This window comes from Bison bison, unplaced genomic scaffold (assembly GCF_000754665.1).
Source record: "Bison bison bison isolate TAMUID 2011002044 unplaced genomic scaffold, Bison_UMD1.0 scf7180017864475, whole genome shotgun sequence".
NCBI classification, from domain to species: Eukaryota; Metazoa; Chordata; class Mammalia; order Artiodactyla; family Bovidae; genus Bison; species Bison bison.
Genome location: NW_011495036.1, coordinates 2,418,649 through 2,436,891, shown reverse-complemented (window position 1 = coordinate 2,436,891; position 18,243 = coordinate 2,418,649). Strand labels below are relative to the sequence as shown.

The window sequence follows — 18,243 nt, the reverse complement described above, 5'->3', positions numbered from 1 at the left end:
TTTCAGCTTCAGTATCATTCCTTCCAAAGAAATCCCAGGGCTGATCTCCTTCAGAATGGACTGGTTGGATCTCCTTGCAGTCCAAGGGACTCTCAGGAGTCTTCTCCAACACCACAGTTCAAAAGCATCGATTCTTCAGCACTCAGCTTTCTTCAGTGCCTGCCCTCATACCAGATCCCTCCCCACTCTCCTGCCCCGACTTCACATGGCTGATGGGAGGATACAGGGAAGGAGAGCTCCCAGGAGTGATGAGAGCACCCAGGAGGCAGTCAGGCTTCTGGGAGGACCCTCACTTCTTGGGATGGGGTCACAGAAGACCTGCTTGAACCACAGCTCATGAAATGTGCCACCAGCCTTGCAGAGCCTGGGAGAGAACCTGGACCCAGAAATGCTGGGGACTCCAAGCCTATGGAGCAACTGACACACCCTTCAGGACCCACAGGAGGTCACAGCTCTCACTGGGGCAGGAGACCCACCATGCCCACCCAGGACACCCGATATTCTGAGAAGAATCAGCCAGAGAAACCAGAAAATGACAGTGTTGGATGAAGGCATGTCCTTCCAAGGAGTAAACGTCTTTTAATTTCATGGCTGCAGTCACCATCTACAGTGATTTTGGAGCCCAGCAAACTTTTTCCATAAGCAGAGAAATAGTAAGTAACTCTGCCATTATAACCTGAAAGCACAGACAATATGTAAATGAATAGGAACGGCTGTGTTCCAATAAAACTTTATTTACAAACACGGGCAGCAGGCCACAGTTGGCCCATGTGATACGATTTGCTGACTCTTGCCACAGATAACCAAAATAGCTGTTCTTGTCTGCACTGTTCACAGCATTGACAAAGAAGAAACCAGGCTAACGTGTGTTGTGTTAGTCGTTCAGTCGTGACCAATTCTTTTCAACCCCATGGACTGCAACCCGCCAAGCTCCTCTGTCCATGGGATTCTCCAGGCAAGGACACTGGTGTGGGTTGCCATTCCCTTCTCTAGGGGATCTTCCCGACCCAGGGATCAAACCTGGGTCTCCGGCATTGTGGGCAGATTCTTTACCATCTGAGCCACCAGGGAAGCCCAGTGTTTGCTAGTTGGGTAATTAGTTAAGTGACATGAAGCGCTAACTAAGCAGTGGTAAAAGCCATGTGTAGGTGAGATCTCGTCAGTACTGCCGACCCTGCGCTCAGCATCCCTGGCTCCCTCTGCTCCTCTGCCTGAGCCCTCGCGGTCAGGCGGAAGCTCTCCTCTCCCCGTCCCCTGTCAGAGCCGACGTCAGCTGCCAAAGCCTTCCCTCCACCCCCGCCCTCCTCCCCACTTGATGAGCTCCCTCTTGTTGGCCGTTCCTCAGCCCTGCCTGGAGTCACTGTCATTTTGATGCGCTGTTATTTCACTTTCTTACATGTTTCGGTCTTGTCTCTCCAGCTAAATTACCCGGCACAGGTTGTGTCCTGAAAGCCCCTGGCAGGCAGCCAGACATGTTTCATGTCAGTTTAGAAGGGTAACAATTACAGAATTAGGAATGTTGGTGGAATGTCTAAATTGTCCATTGGAAACTCTCAAAAGTAGAGTTAATGTCCAGTCAGACTAAAAGCAAAAGAAGACTGAGGACATCTGGTTAATACACTAGAATTAATACACAAGGCAATGGGGGCCACAGAGCAGTATGATTTTAAAAGGCAGGTGAGGGACTTTCCTGGTGGTCCAGTGGCTAAGAGCTAAGAGCTTGCCCTGCGGAGGGCCCGGGGTCCAATCCCTGGTCAGGGAACTAGATCCCACCTGCCACAGCTAGCAGAGTTCTCATGGCTCAACTGAAGATCCCGGTTGCCACACCTAAGACCCAGCATGGCCAAATAAATAGACAAACATTTTTTAAATAGGCAGATGAGTGAAGAGTCAGGACAGCCTTGTGGTGAAGAATCAGAGTTTCACTGGGTCTGCAGCCTCAGGCAAGGGTCTGACCCACTGTGTCTCAGCTTTCTGGTCTGGATGCAGATACCAGCAAGACCTGCCTCCCTGGGCTGAGGAATCAGTAGATGAGATGATACGTGGAATGTACTCAGAATAGAGTCTGACCCTCTGAAATTGTTCAGGGAATCTTAGTAGTTGTTACTAATGAGGGAGTGGGGAGGAGTGGGAGGAGGGGAGTAGAAGGAGAAAGGGGAAGAGGAGGAAGCTGAAAAGATAGATCAAGCATTATCATTATGGCATGCCTGTGTATAGTCATTTATATTTGTTAAAAACCAAAACGGTAAAAAGACTTCCTATGAAGTGAGTATAATCACATTGATGCCAAATCCCCCAAAAGATGGAATATGAATAGAACCTCAGATCAGTTGTACTTTTGAGTATTAATTCAAAAATTCAAAGTGAAATATTAGCAAAACAACGCAGCCGAGTGGTGTTTATTCCAGAATGTCCGCGTGGTGAATGTCCGAGTGGTTGTGTTTTGGACGTCTGTGAATACATTGCGTTATCTAAAGAGATCTGAAAGGGAAAACCATAAGCTCATCACTGTGGGTGCTGAAAGGCATTTTACAGGGCCGACTCCCATTCTTGATGTTAAGAAAACAAGACAAAAATGGAATGCATGGATACTTCTTTAACATGACAAAATATTTTTTAGGTCACAAGTTAATATCATGCTTAAAGAAATCCACAAGAAACACATTGATGTCATGAAAAATGCAAGGATACCCATCATCACCATTGATGAACAGGAATTCTATTGAACACTCTTAGACAAGAGAAAGAACAGTGAGCAATAAGTTGGAATGGAAGAGGGAAAACGATCACTTTCTGCAGATATGTTCTGTACTTAGAAAAGCAAAGAGAATAAACTGAAAAAAAAAAACCTTAAACAACATGAGAAGATGAGGAGTTACAAAATTAATATGCAGAAAGAGAAAGCTTTTGTATGTTCAAAGAGCAGCTACATTTAGAAAATATAAGAAGAGTCCATTTACAACAGCAACAATGACACAAAGGTGAAACATCCAGGAATGAAGTTAATAATAAATGTGTGATATGTGTAAATAAAAGCTTAAAACGTTCTGAAAAATGAAACTGAGCAGATGGAAAAGCATATTGTGTTCTTAGGTAGGAATGTTCAATGTTATAAATACTTCAGCTCTCCCAAACATAGTTTATACATATAATATGATCCAAATAAAAATACCAAAAGCATTTTGTTGGAGTAGGGAGTCAGAGCATGCAGAGGGTGACTAATTTGATTTTAAACTTTGGGCAGAAAGTAAATAACCAGGAATAACTCATAAAATTCTGAGAATGAAGGGTAATGAGGAGGAACCAACCCTGCCAGGTATTAAAACATGTTTTTAAGAGCCCATTGGTACAGGCAGATGATGAGATGAAAAAGAACAGAAAGTCAAGAAATATATCCAAATACACGTGGAAATTTAGTATATAATAAAGAAGCCTGTCATCCTTCTTGTATAAGGAAAAGTAAAAGGACCATTTAATGAATGGGACTATAATAACCAGGTTGTCAGCTGGAAAAGAAGAAAATTAAATCTCTGTCTCTTTATACTTCACCCCAGAATGATTCCAAATGGATCAAAAAAGATTTAAATGTCAAACAAAACAAAAACACAAAAGAACTAAAAGCAGCCAACAAAGAAATATGTCATAACCTCAGAGTGGAAAAGACCTTTTTACCTCTGTTGCACGACCCGAGAGTCATAAAAGAAAAAAAAGATAACTTAAACTACATTAAAAAATAATTTTAGCCTCCATGGCAAAACTGACTCCAAGTAAAGTCAAATGACAGATGACACACTGCAAGAATTTTTTGTGATGCGTTTCACAGAAAAGAGATCATTTTTCTAATATATAAAGAGCTCCTATGGCTCTATAAGAAAAAAAACTCAATAACCCAATATTTTTAAAGCCAAAAGATATGAACAGACAGTTCTCAGAAATGAAAATCTGAATGGATTTGAAAGATAATAAAAAATGCTCAACATGTGAAAAGATGATCAACCCCACACATATAAAGGAAATGCAGATTAAAGCTATGCTGACAGACAAGACTGGTAGATTGAACCTCATCAAAATTCAAACTTTTGGGCTTCCAAAGACACCGTTCAGTTCAGTTTAGTTCAGTCGCTCAGTCGTGTCTGACTTTTTGCGACCCCACGAATCACAGCACGCCAGGCCTCCCTGTCCATCACCAACTCCCAGAGTTCACCCAAACTCATGTCCATCGAGTCGGTGACGCCATCCAGAAAGACACCATTAAGAAAATGCAAATACAAGAACAGACTGGGAGATGATGATTGAAAACTTACACTTGATAAAGGATTTGTATCCAAAATGTACAAAGAACTCTTACATCTCAGTAATAAGACAAACATTTTTTTTTAAATGGGCAAAAGACTCAAAAAGACAGTTCATAAAGCAATATAGATAAATGGCTAATAAGCACAGTGAAAGATGCTCAACACCACTTGTCATTACCACTGCTGCTGCTGAGTTGCATCAGTCGTGTCCGACTCTGTGGGACCCCATAGAGGGCAGCCCACGAGGCTCCTCTGTTCCTGGGATTCTCCAGGCAAGAATACTGGAGGGGGTTGCCATTTCCTTCTCCAGTGCATGGAAGTGCAAAGTGAAAATGAAGTTGCTCAGTCGTGTCCAACTCTTTGCAACCCCATGGACCACAGCCCACCAGGCTCCTCCATCCGTGGGATTCTCCAGGCGAGAACAGCAGTGGAGTGGGGTGCCATTGCCTTCTCTGTGTCATTAGGAAGATGAAAATTAAAACTACAATGAGGTGTCATTTCATAACACTAGGATGATGTACTAATAAAAGACGGTAACAAATGTTGAGGATGTCAAGAAGAAGGAACCCTCCTACGTTGCGGGGGACATAAAATGGTGCATCTACTTTGGAAAACCAGTTTGTCGGTTTCTTAAAAGTTAAACACAAATTCACCAAATAACTCAGCAGTTCTGTTCCACTCTTAGGACTTTATCCAAGAGTAATGAAAACATATGTACACACACACACAAAAAAAATGTGCATAAATATTCATAGGAGCATTTCTCATAATAGCCAAATGTTTGAAACAACCTAAATTTCCATCCGTTGGTGAATGGGTAGGTGAGATGTGGAATAGCCATGCAACAGAATGGTACTCAGCAATAAAAAAGGAGCAAACCAAAGGAAAAAGCCAAAGGAAAGGGAGTGGCAGAGGATGAGATGGCTGGATGGAGTCACTGACTCAGTGGACATGAACCTGAGCAAGCTCCAGGAGATAATGAAGGACAGGGAGGCCTGGCATGCTGCGGTCCATGGGGCTGCAAAGAACTGGACGCAACTTAGCAACTGAACAACAAGAACAACACAACTTGGGTGAACCTCAAAAGCTCGATGAGCCATGAAAGGAGCCAGACACAAGAAACCACAGAGTATATGATTCCATTTATAGGAAATGTCCAAAAAGAGTGAATCCATGGAAGCAGAAAGTAGATTAGTGCTGGAGAAGGAGGGCAGGAGAGGGGAACGATTGAGTAATGCAAGGGAATCTTGGTGGAATGATGAGATGTGTCAAAACTGATTTACGGTGGTGGCGGCACAATGCAATACACTCACTAAAAATGACTGACTTGTCCACGTGGAATGGGTAAATGTAAAGAATGTAAAATACGCCTCAACAAAATTGGACCTGTGTCTTCAGAAAGAAAACAGGCAGCAAGCCAGATTCAGACTCCTCGATTTTCCAAACACAATGGCTGACTTTACAGGCACTAAAGCACATCTCTAATTCTGGGAGATTTTACTATAGTTGGAGAGCACAAGCCAAATAAATTCAACATTGGCACCTATACGAAACAACCGAAACGACTCCGACATGACATGCTATTTTTCACCCATTCAGCTGGCAAACACAAGCACTGTGTCAGTGAGCATGTGGGAAAGCGCGAAGTCGCCCGCATCGCTGGCGGAAGTGTGAATTAGCACAGCCCGCTGGGGGCAGTTTGACAGTCTTGTACATACATGTGATCCAGCGTTTCTCCTCCTAGGAATTATCCAGAAGATATGCTCATACACTTACAAGATGACATTTGCATGTGTTGATCCCTGTTAGCTTTGTGGGTAATAGCAAAAGATTGGCAATGACCTTGACTTCCGTTGGGGGGAGAATGGTCAGATAAGTTATGAATGGGGAGGAAACGTTTCACTACATGCTTGTTTGTAATTTCTGAAGTGTGGATGGTGCTAATATTTTGTCTTTTGAAAATAATAAACTGGGTAAGGATCTAGGTGAAACAAACAATTGATGCACTGAATTGTATTGCCTCACAATAAGGATTTTATCCTCTTTTCAGATACACATATTTATATTTAATATTTTATACATATATATTATATACGTTTCTGAAAGTTTCCAAACTTCCAAAGGCCAAAACATGTCCATTTTCCATAAGTGCACCAGAGCATGACGGTCCTGGCAGCCATAACGTGGTTCTATGGTCTGACCCCCAAGGAAAATACTGCTATTCTGACAACAAGGGACGTTCAGTCCTGTCGAAAGACACCCTTTTTATTACCAAATAATGTACACAACACATACGTTACCTCTCACCTCCCCACACCACCTTTCTGAGCCTCCCCTACCCAGGATCTTCACTAGAACCTCGGGAGGTGGGTGAGCCTCAGGAGGATGTGGACCTGGACACGGGACTGCAGTTTTTTTAAAGTCCAGATGGTGCCTGAATATCCTACTTTGTTCATGATAAAACTGTTATGAACACTTAAAGGTGTGAATTAAGCTCCTAAAAACAACGTAGCTATGAATTCAAAAATGCAATATTAGAAAATAAACCTCAGCATTTCAGTAAATCACACTAAGGCATAATCAGTGTACACTTGATCCCAGGAGAATGCTTTAGCACGGCACACTAGGGGTAAAATGATATTAGCCCTTTTTAAATTTTATTTATTTATTCAGCATTGTTTAGTCACTAAATCGTGTCTGACTCTTTGGTGACACCATGGACTGTAGCCCTCCAGGCACCTCTGTCCATGGGATTCTCCAGGCAAGAGTACTGGAAATGGGTTGCCATTTCCTTCTCCAGGGGATCTTCCTCACCCAGGGATCGAACCCACATCTCCTGCATTGCAAGCAAATTCTTTACCACTGAGCCACCAGTGATTACCTTGACTGCACTGGGTCTTCACTGCTGCTCGGGCCTTTCTCTAGTTTAGGCGGGCAAGCCAGGGCTACCCTGAGTTTGTGGTGCACGGGGTCTTCATTGCAGTGGCTTCTCTTGTGTAGCACAGGCTCTAGAGAGCATGGGCTTCAGTAGCTAGGGTGCATGGACTTATTTGCCTGCAGCATGTGGGATCTTCCCAGATCAGGGAGCAGCGTCTCCTGCATTGGCAGGCAGAGTCTTAACCACTGGACCACTGGACCACCAAGGAAGTCCAATATTAGCCCTTTTTTTTAATTTGCTCTCAAAAGTAACCACTGGAGTGAGTTTGGTGTGTGTCATTCTCTTACATTTCTTACCCTTCCAGTTCAGTTCAGTGGCTCAGTCGTATCTGACTCTTTGCGACCCCATGGATTACAGCATGCCAGGCCTCCCTGTCCATCACCAACTCCTCATGTCCGTTGAGTCAGTGATGCCATCCAACCATGTCATCCTCTGTCATCCCCTTCTCCTCCTGCCCTCAATCTTTACCAACATCAGGGTATTTTCCAATGAGTCGGCTCTTTGCATCAGGTGGCCAAGTATTTGAGTTTCAACCTCAGCATCAGTCCTTCCAATGAATATTCAGGACTGATTTCTTTTAGGAAGGACTGGTTGGATCTCCTTGCAGTCCAAGGGACTCTCAAGAGTCTTCTCCAGCAGTTCAAATGCATCAGTTCTTCGGTGCTCAGCTTTCTTTATGGTCCACCTCTCACATCTATACATGACTACTGGCAAAACCATTGCTTTGACTAGACGGACCTTTGTTGGCAAAGTAGTGTCTCTGCTTTTTAATATGCTGTCTAGGTTTGTTACAGCTTTTCTTCCAAGGAGCAAGCATCTTTGAATTTCTTGGCTGCAGTCACCATCCGCAGTGATTTTGGAGCCCAAGAAAAGAAAGTCTGCCACTGTTTGCTCATTGTTTCCCCATCTCTTATTATTCAGGATGAATATTTATCATCCTGAAACGGTGAAGTGTTGTTTTTTTCGTTTTTTAACTAGTTGGATTTCACACTGAGGGCTGAATGTGTAACTATGGTTCGGCATCTTCCCTCTCTACTTTCTACATTATGCAGGTCCTCCCGATTTGCACTGTTTGAATCCCAGCTCAGGCCACTTGCTAGTTGTGTGCACGGGACTGCGCTCTCTGTGCCCCAGCTCCCTCGTCGATAAAACAGGTTGATTACAGCTCCTAGTAGACGTGCTCGGCAGTAAATGAGCTCACCAAGTGAAGCTCTCGGAACCACGCCTGGCGGTTGTAAGTGGTCGGGACGGAAGTGCTGATTTCATTTTAAAGCGGAGGAAACTGGGTCTCCCAGAGGTGCTGCCACTTGCCTCAGTCACGCGACCAGTGACGTGCAAAGCCCGAAGGTCCCGTGTGTCCCGTCGGGGTCACTGTTTTACCTCCTAGAATTCACAGCAAGTGAGCGCCCAGCGAATATTGATCATATTGAGTGGAATCGTATGGGGTTTTTTGCCTTCCCAGATGGCACTGGTGGTAAAGAACCCGCCTGCTGGTGCAGGAGACATGAGATGTGGGTTCCATCCCTGGGTCGGGAAGATCCCCTGGAGGAGGGCATGGCAGCCCACTCCAGTGTTCTCACCTGGAGAATCCCATGGACAGAGGAGCCTGGTGGACTACAGTCCGTGGGATCACAAAGAGTTGGATACCACTGAAGCAACTTAGCACATGTGGGTTTTTTTACAAACTTTCACTAATTCTCCAATGATGCTAATGCTATGTGAACTAGGTATTTTTAATCAATATTGTATTCTTTAAAAATTATTTGATTGTCTTATTGTTATTTTATTTATTTATTTTGGCATGCTGCTCTGCATGTGGGATCTTAGTTCTCCAACTAGGACACCCTGCATTGGAAGCTTGGAGCCTTAACCACTGGACCACTGGGGAAGTTCCTAACCAGTATTTTAAATTTTAGGACAATAAGTGGGTTTTTGTAGGAAATACAAATTAAATCAGAGATGAAAGAAACCAACTCCGAGAAGAGATGTATGGAGTGTAGGCAAGGAGCACAGGAGCTCTCAGCTGGCATTTGGGGAAGAGATGTGGGCAGGCCTGAAGCGGCCTGCAGCTGAGACGCTAATGAAGCCAAGACCACCGCCCCCCCCCGCCCCACCCCTGGTGTCGGTGGGACCCCTGGGAGTCACAGCAGCTCTGAACTGGCAGGGAACTGGATTCAGAAATGTCCAGCTTCTCTCTCCACCTGCCGTCTGAGGCCCCACCGCTTCCTCTGCTGATGAATCCAGCCAGAGGCAGACGGCAGGCAGAGTGGAGAGGCCAGGAGGCTGGGTCTGCAGGGTTCAGAGCCGAGCAGAGAAGGGACACTGACCCACGCAAACACTTCTTTCTGGACCAGAAAGATAAGCCTCGTCTTCATCCGACTCTCTTAAAGTGCTATGATGATTTTGTTTCTTTGCAGGTTATTGATGATATTGTTGCAAGCCAAGACGAAGAGGAGAAAACCAAAAAGAAGAAGAAGGAAAAGAAACCAAAAAAAGAAAAAAAAGAAAAGGAAACCAAAGAAACAAAGGGAAAAAACAAGGTATTTGGAGTTTTAGAAACTGGGAGTTTTCTTTTTTCCTTTTTTGCTTTGACTCCTTGGAATAATCTCAAGTCTGCTGAGACTACAGTCACTCATTTCCTTGGAAACCTTAGCTGTTTTTCGTTTTTTTTAAATGCCGGTCGACAGTCAGTTGTCATCGTTTCTATGACTTGTAAATACCTGTTAGGCTGAGGAGTGGTCTCAACAACTCAGACACCTCACATTAGTCACATATGTGATCACTCTGAACGCTCATTCCTCAAGACACATGATCCCACTCATCCTTTCTCAAGGGTAGAGATAAGGAAAATTTCTTGGCAAACCAAATGACCACTACAAAGTCAAAACAATCCTGTCTACTTCCACCAAAGCATACTCCTTCCAATTTATCACTTCACGTTGACGTCTCAGACCTGTTTTTAACAGGACTTGTTTCTTAATACCCAAAGGAAAACAGAGTTCAGAGTCAGTGTGGGCCGGGTCTGCCCTGTGTGATGGGGTTGCTGGGTGGTGGGCGGGCAGGCAGGTGCTACATCCTGGGCACGACAGGAGGGATCTTTACCCCCACATACGTGGAGAGGCCCCTGCCAGGGTGGTGGTTCTCTCCAACATAGACTCCTTCTTTGGGAAATAGAATTGCAGCTGGAAGGTAGCACCATCCGAAAACCTGAATGTGTGAGCTACAGCCTTTTGCCCAGATACTACGTCACAGCTGACCAAAAGCCCGACCTAAACCAGAGTGGGTCCTGAAAGGTTATGTCGCTCCGTGACTCTGTCCAGAGGCAGAGAGCCACCTCTAGCTCAGGTAGCCAAGGCCACGCTCCTCATCTTCCCAGAGATGGGTTCCCCCTGGCCGTCAGACTCTCGAATTTCTCCATGGGGGAGGCAACTCACTGGGTGTGGTGGATGGTGCCTGGGAACTCTGGAGCCATCACAGTGAGAAAGAAACAGGACCAGGTGTATCATGAAGGAGAGACTGGACCCAGGAGGCCAAAGTTGTAAGCAAGGGAGAGGGGGTGATGGAGAGTATCAAACGGGAATCCCTGAAGTCCACAAAAATGCAAGGTATCGCGATGGTGATAAGAGCTAGCATCTTGTTTAGAATTTCTCGGAGTGGGGCTTCCCTGGTGGCCCAGTGGTTGGGAATCCACCTACCAATACAGGGGACACGGCTTTGATCCTGGGTACCGGAGGATCCCACGTGCTGCGGGGCAGTTAAACCCGTGCTCCACAACTACTGAGCCCTCCCATCGAGAGACCTCTGCAACAGGAGAAGCCACCACAATGAGAAGCCTGCCCTGGGCAGCAAAGAGCAGCCCCTACTCGCCACAACTAGAGAAAGCCCAGCAGTGAAGACCCAACTAAGCCAATAAATAAATAAAATTCCTGGGCTTGATCGTGGCCGACACAGCAGGTGGGGGCTCACCCCCTCCTTGCGATGAATGCGAATCTCGAAGCTGCCCCCACTGCCCTGTCCCTCTCTAACCCTGGTGCTCTGTTGTTAGCTCTCTCCTCTCCTTGGTCTCCCCCCTCCACCGCAGTGGATGCTGCATGATTGCGGCCCCCGTGACTCCCCCTCAGGACCAAGGGGCTCCATCCCCAGCTACAGGATGGGGTGCTGCCCCCTCACACTCGGCCCCTCCCCAGCAACTGTTCAGGGTCTAAGGCAGGTGCTCGAAGTGAGGTTACCCACCCCACACTGGCCAGCTGCCTTCAAGGCTAGTCACCTTAGGGGGATCCCTGGCAGTCTTGTGTTTCCACTGCGAGGGGGCACAGATCTGATCCCTGGTTAGGGAACCAAGATCCCACAGGCTGTGAGGTGCTGCCAAAAATTAATTAATTAAATGAAGAAATAGAATCATCTTTAAAAAAAAAAAAGGATAAGTTAGGGTACAGAGACCCAGCCCCTCACTGCCCAGGACAACTCTGAAGGGTTCTCCCAGCTCCTGGGTGCCCTGTGGGATCAACTACTGATTTCTCACCATTGCAGCCCAGTTCAGCTCCCCCTCTGCCCAGTTCAGCTCCCCCTCTGGCTGGGGCTGCTGCTCTCCCTCCCTCCCTCTTGGGGGACATTCCCAATAAACCACCTGCTGGTCTTCAGTCTTCTTTCCAGGGAGCCCCACCCACAGGACCAGCTATTACCTTATCTCATAGACTTAGACTTACAAAGCTTTAAACCTTGATACCGGTGTGATAATTTGGAAGGGGTCTGTTTTCCCTTTATAGAAATTAGCTGAAATATTCAGATGTTTTTATCTGAGATCTTTGCCAAGTTTTCTGACTATATATGTGGGGCTGGCGATTGATAGATGCCCAAGTGTTAGAACAATACTCAGAAGAATAAGCGAACAGCTCTGCCCCTGTGGTTAGGGGTGAGTTCACACCGATGTGAGTTCAACAAAGCTAGTTGCCTCTGTCTCCTGCCTTTTACCCTCTAACCAGGATAAACAATAATAGATGTCTTTTTCTACAGATCAAAATGCTGATTTCCGCATAAAGATTTGAATAGCTTTAGGAATGATTTCAGGATAGGATTTTTTTTAAGTCAGTGGAAAAGATAATCTGATCTGTAAGAAACATACCAACATCATTTAAATGTGCCAAGGCTTCTTAGAGATTAATATTTCCTATTTTAATAATCACATTATCACTTTGTAGACCTGTACTTTTCATATAAATTCATGTCTAAGTAATTCTGAAGGATTATCCCCATCATATGCAACTACATCGTAAATGCTGATGTACTCAAACTTTGCTTTTTTTGTAGAAAGCCATTCATCATTAAGTGACTCTTTAATAGCTAGTTAATAAAATGCTGTCACTCAACAAAGACCAGATTGTGTAGCTGATAATTTCAGACTTTTATGGAACAAGCTTCACTAACAGCGAATTTTAATTTGCAAGTGTCAAACTCACCCATGCATATTTAGAAGAAGAGATGCTTAGAATAAAATTGAAATTCTTCCAATTGTCCCTGTTCCCTATTAGGCACTGCTTCAAAATTATCTTGCCAAGTGGGGAAGGATTTTAAAAATTAATTGTATGAAGTGAGCTCTCTTTTTTTTTTTTTTTTAGAATGAGTTAGAATTTGGGGGGTACAGGCAGATCAATAGGGTAGTAACTGGTCCTTTGGGTGGAGTTCCCTGGAAACACTGAGAGGGAGGCTGTGAGGGTGGTTTATTCAGAACATCCCCCGAAAGGGAGGGAGGGAGAGAAGCAGCTCTGGTTAGAAAGGGAACTAAGCTAGGCGGAGGGGGAGCCGGACTGCGAGAGGGGAGCTGGGCTGAGGGGGGGGGATGGACTGACGGAGGGGAGCTGGACTGACAGAGGGGAGGATGGACTAGAGAGACGGGGAGCTGGACTAGAGAGAGGGGGGGATGGACTGACAGAGGGGAGCTGGACTGGGGATGCATGTGCAAAGGAGCATAACTATCCCAAGCGTAGCTGTTGGGAGGGGCCTGGAGAGTGCGCAGATCTGGAGGCTGGCCAGGAATGGTTTTCTAGGCAACAATGTCCAAGCCACAGAACCAGAGGACAACATCAGAGCACAGGTGATGGGAGGCCGGGGAGGGTGTGTGACATCTGGAGCCCACAGAGGCTGCGGCAGGCAATGAATGAGACCTCGGGGCCAGGCAGAGCCTTCTGCGGAGAGAAGATGGATAGATGGTCATATCCAGGGTAGTAGTGACTTGAGTAGATCTGAGTTCAGCAAGTTGTGGCCTAAGATCCATGCTTTGTGGCCGTGTCATGGGATGGACTGGGAGTGGAGAAGGGATTGACTGAGGCAGCAAAGTCAGTTAGACCCAGGGTGGGAGCAGGGTTACTACAAGGCCTGGTCCTACCCAAGACCAGGTGTGGGCTGGAGGCAGGGATGGTCTGAGTCTGAAGTGTGCATCCAGCCTCACAGGACACAATGCATTTAAAATCAAACGTCGTTCACGAAGTTGAAAGAGAAACAAGTGCGTTTGTTGACCTTGTGGATTTTTTTTTTTTTTTTTCCCCTGAGAACATGATGGACAGGGTAGGCGCTGCTGGTGGTGGAAAGAGCTGGGCTTTTACAGCAGCCCACCCGCCTGGCTCAGAGACCCCCCTCCCACCCCTTCATGACAGCACCTCCTTCCTGGGGCCACCTCTACCTGCAGGACCGTGACCCTCCCACAGGGCCTCTCCTCTTGACCTCAGAGCAGCGGGGGAGAGCTCCCGTAGGCACTCCATCAACCAGGAATCTGAGGATGAGTGAATGTCCCTGTGGGGTCTTTGAGATGGTTGAACGTGGAGACGACTAGAAGAAGTTTTGGGGTGTGAACTTGTAGGTTTCAGTGTCCCTGCTTGGATTTCCAATTTATTTTGGGCTTCGTAGCATGAGAAAAGAGTAAGGGGCACTGTGGTGGGTCTCTGTAACTGTAGACAAGAGCACCTTAAATTAAAATAACTCAGACTTCCAATCTTATATTCATTTGATCAGCTCACCAAGAAACTTTGCAAGCATATTCACGTTTAAATTAATGGAAGTTCTCTATTCCTTTCCTGGATCCACCTGGGGATCCTCAACATGAAGATGCCAAAGGACAGAAGGAATTAGATGGATCCAGGCATTTTCTTCTTTAGGGACTGGTAGGCTTCCAAAAATAAGTCTTTCATCCATAGGCAAGAAAGTGGAAATCTACCTAAACGTCATTCCTGATACAAAAACTAACTCAAGATGTATCATGGACTTTAACATGAAACAATAAAACCTGTAAATAAAAACCTTGGGGAAAAGATCTTCAGGATCTGGGGCTAAAGAGTTCTGAGACCTAACACCAAAAGTGTGACTCATAAAAGAGATAAATTTGATCTCATCAAAATATTAATAACAGTTTTATGTTCTGTAAAGACCCTGTAAAGAGGCTGAAAAGATAGGCCATAGACTAAGAGAAAATTATTTTCATATTATTTATCTGGCAAAGAATTTGTATCTATAATACATAAAGAATTCTCAAAATTCAACAGTAAGAAAACAAACCGGTCTTTATTTGGGATCTTTGGTTTTAAACTGGTTTCCCTGGTGGCTCAGATGGTATATATTAAAAAAAAAAAAAAATCTTACTGCAATGCAGAAGACCCGGGTTCGATCCCTGGGTGGGGAAGATCACCTAGAGAAGGAAATGGCAACCCACTCCAGTATTCTTGCCCAGATCACATGGACAGAGGAGCCTGGTTGGCTCCGGTCCACGGAGTGCAACGAGTCGGACACAGCTGAGCAACTAACACACAGGTTAGTTGCCTGAACAGAGGTATTCAGGCTTGCAGATAAGGAGATCCCCCTAAAGGGGGACCTTGATAGAGGAGAATGCTGGTGCCTCAAGGGCATTTTCTGCAGACCAATAGCAATCTTTGCAAATATGCTTTCAATATCAGCATAATTTCGTTTGCCTCTCTCTGGACCTCATGTTGGCTTTGGAAGAGAAAACATGGGAAAAAAGCACTCTGCAGTTCATCCTTACAGCTCTTGTTTTCTCTTTGTTATTTTTCAGTGTTCCGTATGTTCAACCATTTGGGACTATTTTCCTTTATATATATATATACATATATATATATATATATTTTCCCCCCCACCCCTTGGCCGTGCTGCACAGCATGTGGGATCTTAGTTCCCCAACCAGGGATGGAACCCACACCCCTTGCATTGGAAGCATGGAGTCTTAACCACAACCACCAGGGAAGTCCCTGGAACTGTCTTCAATGGTTTTGTCCTGTTCCTAACACACAATCGCACAAATACTGCAGAGTCTTGTCTCTGTTTCCTGCAGCCATAAACAGACTTGGCTTAGTGTTAATTCTTCTGGGAAAAAGCTTGGGCCTGTCTCTATGCAATTCAATTAGCTTGAAAAGCTGTTGTCTGTCTGCAGTGCCCCCAGGCCACTTCTGGGCTGATTTTTCCCTTTTGCGTCTAAAAGTGGATTACAATTTCTCTCTGAGTTCAGTGAGAAGTCATCAGCCTCTTCCCCATCAGAGTGACCTCTCTCCTATCCCCAGGACACAGATCCTGAGGGACCCATCAGATAATCTGAAAGCCACAAGTGATCAGGCTGACGTATGGGCTTACATGTTAACAGATAAATGCCTAGATGCCTACCCCCATCTAAAAAGCCTAACACGTGGCCCCACTTGAATTTAACCCCTTTCCACTGATCTGAGATTAAAAGACTCTTACTCCTTGGAAGAAAAGCTGTGACAAACCTAGACAACGTATTAAAAAGCAGAGACATCACTTTGCCAACAAAGGTGTGTATAGTCAAAGCTATGATTTTTCCAATAGTCATGTACAGATGTGTGTTTGTGTCAGTCACTCAGTTGTGTCCAACTCTTGTGACCCCACAGACTGTAGCCCACCAGGCTCCTGTGTCCATGGAATTCTCTAGGCAAGAATACTGCAGTGGGTTGCCATTCGCCACTACAGGGGATCTTCCCTGCCCAGGGATATAACCCAGGTCTCCTGCACTGTAGGTAGATTCTTTACCATCTGAGTCACCAGGGAAGCCCAAGGGATGTGAGAGTTGGACCATAAAGAAGGCTGAGCACCAAAGAATCAATGCTTTCTAATTCGTGGTGCTGGAGTAGATTCTTGAAAGTCCCTTGACAGCAAGGAGATAAGTCAATCCTAAAGGAAATCAGCCCTGAATATTCATTGGAAGGACTGATGCTGAAGCTGCAATACTTCAGCCACCTGAATCAAAGAGCCAGCTCATTCGAAAAGACCCTGATGCTGGAAAAGATTGAGAGCAAGAGAAGAAGGGGACAACAGAGGAACTATTGAATGGCATCACCAACTCAATGGACATGAACTTGAGCAAACTGCAGGAGATAGTGAAGGACAAGGAAGCCTGGTGTGCTGTAGCTCATGGGGTGGCAAAGAGTCAAACACAACTGAGTGACTGAACAACAACTAATCTGAGAATCCCAGCACAGGAGAACTCAGAGGCAGGCCCCAGGGGTGGAGCCTGAAGGGTCCTTGTCATCCCAGCCCCTAGAAATTTCCCCACACAGTAGGTGCTCGGGAAATGTTTATAGGTGAACAAGGTCATAAAGTTGGTAAACAAGCCAAAAAAAATCAAAACAAACAAAACACAAAATACAGTTCAGTGGCACCAAATAAAGGAATAGAGATTAAAAGTAAATGCTTTGTTTCACCTACTCAGCTGGCAAGACTTTTATATCACTATGATTATGCTGTAACAGACAGACATTGGCTATATGTACAGAAAAGGAAAAAGAAAAACAAAGGGTTCATTGGATAAAAGTGATGGTGAGGAAGCTGATTATTTTCTTTGATTTTTAAAAATTTTATTGCATTGTTGCCATCGTGTTCTTGGCACAATAAATAACCATTTTTGCAAAACATACAACGTGGTTTTGCCATCAGTTTGCAGGAGAAGCCAAGGTAAGCCAGGCCCCTACTCTCCGGACGTCCCTCGCGGGCGTTTGCACAGAGCAGATCCTCCGTGAGGTTTATAAGATTTCTGAATGAGTGGAAAGACTGGGCATATCTCAGATCCTGCTTCTCTTGTGACTCACTGGGTCTGTGGGTGGCAACACCAGCCCACTTAGGTCCGCTGATAAGACAGAGCCTGGCATGTGGGGGACGCATGACAGAGACTCCTGGAAGGCGTGGGCTGGAGCTGGGAGTTGCAGGACCCAGGTCCATGGAGACCACCGCTTCTCCGCAGAAGGCTGTGTGATGGCTGGGGCCCATGTTCCCACCTTGCTGTCAGCTGGCCAGTCCACCTGCGTGTGGACTCTGCCCCATTGCAGAGGGATTTGGCGTGGCTGGCCAGAACCAGCCTGGTGCTGGTTCTTTATAGGGTGCGAGCATCAGCAAGATGGGATCCCCCTCCACGGGGGCCCCGCAGCCTGAGAGAGCAGGAAAGTCAAGTGCACAAATAGCCGGTCATCTACATGGTGAAACAGGCGCCGAGAAGGACAAGCAAATCCTGCTGAGCCACAGAGGGTCTTGTCCACCTGGGAGAATCCAGGACGGCTTCACAGGGGAGGGGACATTGGCCTGGGGCCTAAGGGGGATTTCCCACAGAAGAAGATGGGAAAGTGAATCCTGGTCGGGGAGAAGGGGGGCAACCCTCACCCCCTCCAGCCTTATCCCGCCCTCCAGCCAGAGTCATGACCCGTTGAGCAGATTCAGAAACATCGGACTTCTGCTGGGACCCCCAGTGGCCGCCCTGCTCCCAGACCAAGGTCATGCTCTCTGAAGATCATGGCTCGTGGGCCTTGCAAGGTCCGTCCCTGCTCTGTCTCCCAGCCTCTTATCTGTCTGCTGGCCCCTGTTCCAGTACACGCTGCCCTACTGATTTCCAGTTACCAAAAGGTAGCCCAGCCTCCCAGCTCAGACCACCATGGACTGACTGGTCCCTCTGTGAAAAGTGCTTCTGCTGCTGTGCTCCCATCCCTGGAGTAGCACTCCTTCCCCTCCTCC

At 46.0% G+C, this 18,243-nt stretch overlaps 1 protein-coding gene across 1 annotated transcript in view; it reads left to right on the top strand.

Annotated features, from left to right (window-relative positions):
* IQCA1 (IQ motif containing with AAA domain 1) overlaps nt 1-18,243 on the top strand; it is a 187,889-nt gene that overhangs the window by 81,913 nt on the left and 87,733 nt on the right. Inside the window, exon 8 of the mRNA XM_010862043.1 lies at nt 9,651-9,773. Within this exon, the coding sequence (XP_010860345.1) occupies nt 9,651-9,773 (123 nt within the window). The remainder of the gene's footprint in view (nt 1-9,650; nt 9,774-18,243) is intronic.